This window comes from Alosa alosa, chromosome 2 (assembly GCF_017589495.1).
Source record: "Alosa alosa isolate M-15738 ecotype Scorff River chromosome 2, AALO_Geno_1.1, whole genome shotgun sequence".
Lineage (NCBI taxonomy): Eukaryota > Metazoa > Chordata > Actinopteri > Clupeiformes > Clupeidae > Alosa > Alosa alosa.
Genome location: NC_063190.1, coordinates 31420512 through 31426737, shown reverse-complemented (window position 1 = coordinate 31426737; position 6226 = coordinate 31420512). Strand labels below are relative to the sequence as shown.

The 6226-nt window shown below is 43.4% G+C and overlaps 1 protein-coding gene across 1 annotated transcript in view; it reads left to right on the top strand.

Moving 5' to 3' along the window:
- Positions 1–377: 377 nt before the first annotated feature.
- The window catches only part of rgs14b (regulator of G protein signaling 14b), a 31097-nt gene continuing 25248 nt past the window's right edge, over positions 378–6226 (top strand). Inside the window, exons 1-6 of the mRNA XM_048229518.1 lie at positions 378–456; positions 697–819; positions 2785–2806; positions 4241–4398; positions 5778–5870; positions 6146–6226. The exon at positions 6146–6226 is cut by the window's right edge and continues 63 nt beyond it. Of these exons, the coding sequence (XP_048085475.1) occupies positions 388–456; positions 697–819; positions 2785–2806; positions 4241–4398; positions 5778–5870; positions 6146–6226 (546 nt within the window). The 5' untranslated portion in view covers positions 378–387. The remainder of the gene's footprint in view (positions 457–696; positions 820–2784; positions 2807–4240; positions 4399–5777; positions 5871–6145) is intronic.

The window sequence follows — 6226 nt, the reverse complement described above, 5'->3', positions numbered from 1 at the left end:
CTGTTTTCTGTCCATCTGATGGAGGCAGAACAGAGAGGCCTGTTGATCCTACCATCTGACCATCAGATAGACCTCATTATTTAAAAATGATAGGCTTGGAATTCCCTAGCTCTTTGAATTTTCTGCCATCAATACCCACAGTAGAAAAAGTACAGTTCTATTCCCTGGTAATTGGACCTCTCTCTTTCTGTCTCACTGTGTGTGTCTGCCACTGGTGTTTTCTTATCCGTTGACTTTTATACTGAGCAGAGTTGTGTTTTATGGCAGGGGGTGATGTTTGCTTAGTGATAGGCCGTTCATGTAGGTCCCTTTTGCCATGCTCTCCCAGTGTGGGCTGGTCAGCCTGCCAAACACCACACAGCCGCCCAGCTCCCTCTCACCACCAGCATGGAGGCCGCGGCTTTACACCGACATGACAAGCCGGCGCAGAAAGCAACCGCCAAGGGCCGGGAGAAGGTACTTCAGATCTATCTCTCAGTTTCATTTCTGACTCTTTTTAGATCTTACCTGTTTTTAGATCTGAACTTCATGATGTTATGAGGGATGGTGTCAGCGGATTGATGATTACAGCCTTTCCGATATCTGTTTTGTATTAACACGAATGAATGTGAAAATGTTTTGCTATGTAATATTAATCAAAGGAGCATTTATGGTCATGTCAATAATGTGGATTTTTGATGCCCCTGTGATGTCCAGAGGACCATGAGCTTCCAGGATCTCACCCGGAGCTTCAGCCACTTCACCCTGCGTACGTCCTTCAGGAGGAAGTTTGGAGAACGCACTGGATTCACTGGCAGTCGGACATTGACTGTTACAAAGGTGACACTTGGTGATTTACTTTGTGACCTGCTCCTCTCTTTGCCTATTTACTTTTTTCCCCTCCCTCCTCAGATGATCGTATTTCTTACTGCTAACATCACTTAGTAGTTATCTGTGCAAAACAAGCTTTTACATATCTGAAAGTTTGGGATTTTGGATTGTGTAAATTTGGATTGTGTTGCTCTTTTGATTGTAGTATCATTGTATACGTCCTCTAATTAGGAACAGTCAATGACGACCCTTTTAGAGAAGGCGCGGCACATTGGTCTGACACTTACCCTTGTCTGTGTCAAAGTCAAAGAGGTTTCAGTGTTTATGAAGAGTGCCCACACATCCTCTTGTGGCATGTCGCCATGGTAAGACTTCCTGCTCAAGCAGGAAGTGACTGTGAGCTTGCTGTGAGACTGTCAGCACAGACATTTTAAGACTTAGTGTCTCAGGGTGTCCTCAAAGCTCTGAGTTTTTTCAGGAAATTGGAGATATGTCCTTAAAATTGAACAACTCAGGGATTTCCAATGGGCACAAGGTATGGCCATGATGGTGTGTTCTTCGAATATATTTTTGTGTCTTTGTGGGTGTGCCTACCTACGCATGTGCGCGATAGTGTGTGTGTTATGTGTGTGTATGTGTGTGTATGAGCTTACATGTAACTGAATTTTGTGAATTGATATACTTCATAACTGCCATATCGTGGACCAATACAACCAATGCAATTTCCTTGGACAGTTTGAATTAAAGTCTAAACATCAAGTTTTTGCTTGATCTGGGTTTAAAAAGCATTTTCTGAAGAGCAGACAAATATGTTCCTCTTTTTGCATGCCGTTGCTCGATGCAAAATGATCACAATATGTCCTTCCTGGGAGCAGTCTCTTTTGCGGTTGTATTTTGAGTGAGGGGCCAGGCCTGTCTTAGAAGGTTTTTGGAAAAACAGGGTAAACCTGTAACAGAGCCAAAATGTTGTCTCAGGATAAATGTTTTTCCTGGTCACAGTGGAAACTTATGGATTCTACCTCCATTATTCATGTGATTGATGCCACTAACCAGTCACTTCCAAGTGGAGCCGTTTACAGATAAAGCATTAGGCAAGGATATTTGTTTGAAATTATGTTTTTTTTCATCCCAAAGCAACACTTTGTGATGTCAAATTTGTCTTTTATTTTTTGCCCAGTGACTTAAAGTAGCAGAGGAAACGATTTGCCTTGTTTCAAGGGATTTTCTGAAGGAATATTTTCTGAAGGACTATTAAGTACTTGTGGAGAAAATAGTCGGTTTGCCAGTCACATGTCAAATTGTAAAGGAGACACTAATGCATTACCAACGGACCCATGAGACTCATTAAAGGGTGTTATGAATAATCAATATGAATAGAGTCACATTTTAAGAAATGTCAAGCTTCTTTATATTTATTTATTTATTTCTGCACAACATTTCAGACATTGTGCAGAGGCCTGGAGATATATATCAATGTCAAAAGGCCTTTTCAGTTCTATGTTTTGTTCCCCTTATTCCCTGCTGGCTCTCTTACCAGTCATAACAATCCTAAAAAATAGAAGCAGGGGTTGGACATCTGTGTGTACTGGGTGTGCGCTGGGGGGTGGGGGGGTTCATGGCAGGTCAGGCGCATTTTTGTTTTTCACTCGAATATTGTCAACATATCTTTCAGTGCAGGAAACAGAGCATGGAGGGCAAGTTGCTGCTGGTGTGCTGTAGTCAAAAGCCACGTTTCATATTGAGCGCAGTTCACAGGCCTTCTCTGCGCATTCATATATGGACACAGCTTCCGTGACGAGGGAATCCGTGAACCCCGGTTGCGTGCTACGTAGTGTTGCAGATGCGGTGTGGTGCAGATGTCTGTGAAGAAACCGCAGCTAGTTTAATGTTGGGATACTTCCTGTTTATGGGCTGTCCTTTATCGGCTTGGAAAATGTGCAGTGATGAAAATGTTTCACTTTTGTTTTTTCACAGACGCTGGCAGCATCAGATGGAGGTGAGTTTGCAACAATTCTTTTGAATAATTGTTATGCAAATTGCAGACAGTATGCCGTTTACAGAGCTGAACTTTGACATATGTATGCAACAGTAATATGGAACAATGACGGCTATTGAACATGTGGTCTGCAGTGCCTCTTTGAACACTGTAATGTAACGAATGATTATCTAAACACCTTTCCATAATGGAAAACACTTTCATCCTGGCAGATAGACAGGTAGAGTGTGCAATGGCTGATATTATTGCCACTATCAGCATATGATAGTTTACAGATGATCCCTAAGAATTGCATGTTTACTCTGTAGAGCTACAAGTACAAAGAGGGTAGAATGGAGGAAGTACTGTACGGTAAAGTACTTCTTGAAGTTATTATTGTACTGAAGGGGTAAAACCAGGAGTTCATTTATGTTCAATAAGGTGTGCTATACTTTTTGAAGCTGTAGAAGAGAGGGCATAATAAATATCCTGTAAGTGTTTCCTGCTAAGATGACAGGCATGACGTCAGTGTCACTGTTAGTGACTAACTTTGCACACCTTGTGTTTGTGAGGTGATGCTGTGACTCGTTCATTGATCTGCTCTTGGCCTGGCTGTCACCACAATGACTTTTAAACCTTTATTGACTAGAAAAGTGAACCGTTACTTTGCAAGACAGAACCCTAAAAGGTGCTGGACATCTATGTGTTTGCCTTAAAATGGGTTTCAGATTTATTCAAACTTTCTCTTATTTCATTTAGGTTAACAGAATATTAACAGAATAGGTGAACCCATAATATTTCTGATTTCTTTATTTCTGAATTAGTTACATCTCTACCTTGGAGCGCTGTGTCATATGAACATTATTTACTAAAGCGATAATGGTATAATTACAGGAGTGCCTCTGCTCCATCACATGTGAGCTCTGAAAGCACATTTAGGATGTGACAGTGACCAAAATACCTCTCATCACAGTGTGCCACAGAACACATACAAAAACAGTCTTTACAGATATATACAGAATACACTTACAACTACTACACAACTAGTTTATTACTACTATTGTTTATTTTTATATATATATATATATATATATATATATATATACATATACATACATAAACATACATAAACACTACCAGTCAAAAGTTTGTGGTCACTTAAATTTCCATTCCAGTCCATTATAGACAGAATACCAGCTGAGATCAGTTGCATTGTTTTCAGATTACATTATGTGCTTACATAATTGCAAAAGGGCACGTGGCAGTGTCATTTTCATCATATATACAGTATGGCCACATGGTGTATTGGTTAATACATATACTGGTTGATCCTGGTTCAGTGACGGCTCCCTGGTGTGTGTGTGTGTGTGTGTGTGTGTGTGTGTGTGTGTGTGTGTGTGTGTGTGTGCGTGCGTGCGTGCGTGCGTGCGTGCGTGCGTGCGTGTGTGTGTGCAGAGCTGAATGTAATGGAGACGGATGAGCAGGGGGGAGGCAGCAACACCAGTCTGCCCAGCGCACCCAATGACCGAGCCAGCGGCATGGACCAGACGGCCAGCTGGGCCGTCAGCTTTGAGCGGCTGCTGGAGGACCCCACCGGGGTGCGCTACTTCACCGTAAGTCTCTCGCCCGGTCACGCCTCCTCCAGTGGCACACTTGCAAACCGGCATGGTGACCAGTGTTTGGTCCTGTGTTTAGGGCAGGAACAGTTCTCCCTACATTGCACATAGTTCAAACTTTCAAGTTCAAGTTCAAGTGTTAACCACACAATGCTTTACACTGTTTGTGTTTGTGTGTTTCATTAGAGAACCAAACCAAAAAATATACTTCAAAGACCAACAACTCTCACAGATAGTAGGATGTTATGAACAGGCAACAGCTCCTGGCTCCACAGAATGTTGTGCAGATGACAGTGATGGGATAAACAGCTCCTCTATAATTCTAGGTTTCCAAAAGACTTCTGACATGCTATATGGTGACAGAAGAGCACACATCTGTATGTGTGTGTGTGCTCACATGCATGGCACTACATGCACATAAAAATCTGTGAGTGTGTGTTTTTGTGTGTTGGTTTGTGAGCGGTCTCTCTAGCAAATAGCTGATTATTAATGTGAGTCACCCTCAATGTGAGGCCCTCCTCAGGGTAATGTCTGTCTGTCTGCTCGCCTGCCTGCGCGCGCCTTGCCCCCGCCAGGGGAACGGATCTCCAATTTACTGGTGGAATTAGACTCATAAACGGCCCACGCATGAGTCACAGTGTGGGAGACTGAGGAGGGCTCGATTTATGCTTTTTTTTGTGCCCCCAACGTCATCTTCCAGGCAGCGCTGCCACCGCTGACTTAAAGGCACCTAATCCTAACCCTAACCCTAACCCCAACCCTAACCCTAACCCATGGCTAACCCTAGTGCTTTCCAGGCAGCGCTGCCTTGAAGACAACGTTGGGGGCATAAAACACCAAGAAACGTGAGGAGGCATCTAAACGAGCCCTTGGACAGATGACAGATGGAACAGGGGATGCTAGGAGTGGAGTGGAGGGGAGGGGAGGGGAGAGATAAGGGAAGGGGGGGGGGAGGGGTCAGAAGAGGGGAGGGGAGCCTGCGGCACTCAGGTTGCGAGATAAAAAAACACCCTGTGACGAAGGAAACAATAGGCAATTAACCAATTGACAGAAAATAGATCTTTTTTGTATGATGCAAACAGCATCACGACACATTGTACATTCCAGGCACTTCCTTTCATACGCTTGATTTAATATGGATCCAAACACAGATGCAGTGGTGTGCTTGACTGCTTTTCTTTGCTGTACAGACACTGACTCTAGCCCATGGGCTACAGAGAGAAGCAGCTGGCCTTTTGTTGTGGCTACCCTGTCTGTAACAGACATACTATTCCTCTGCATTCAGACTCACCTGGTGACAAAGATGGTTAAATGGTAAAGTGATGCCGTGTGTGTCATCCTTGGTCACCTGTGTGCTTTGGTCCTTCTCTCCACAGGCCTTCCTGAAGTCCGAGGTCAGCGCAGAAAACATCTTATTCTGGCAGGCGTGTGAGAAGTTCCGCAGGATCCCCTCCACTCAGCCAGGCGAGGTGCAGTCCTGTGGCTATCTGGATCTGCTGAGCATTTCTGCATTTCTGTATCTCAGTGTCTTCTTTAAAGCACACTCAGAGTGGCTGGTTCTTCCAACTCAAACCAAATTTTAAAAAGCATGTAATTCTTTACTAATGAATTTATTGAAGTAATGAAATTGATGAATTATTTTTTGTTTTGTTTTAGAGGCAAAGAAACAATCCATTGATGTGTTGTTATTGATGTGTTGTTATTGATGTGTTGTTATTGATGTGTTTTATTTGTCTGTCTCCAGTTGTGCCGCGCGGCTCTGTCTATCTACAACACCTACCTCTCAGATAGCGCTACTCTTCCAGTCAACATTGATGACACGGCC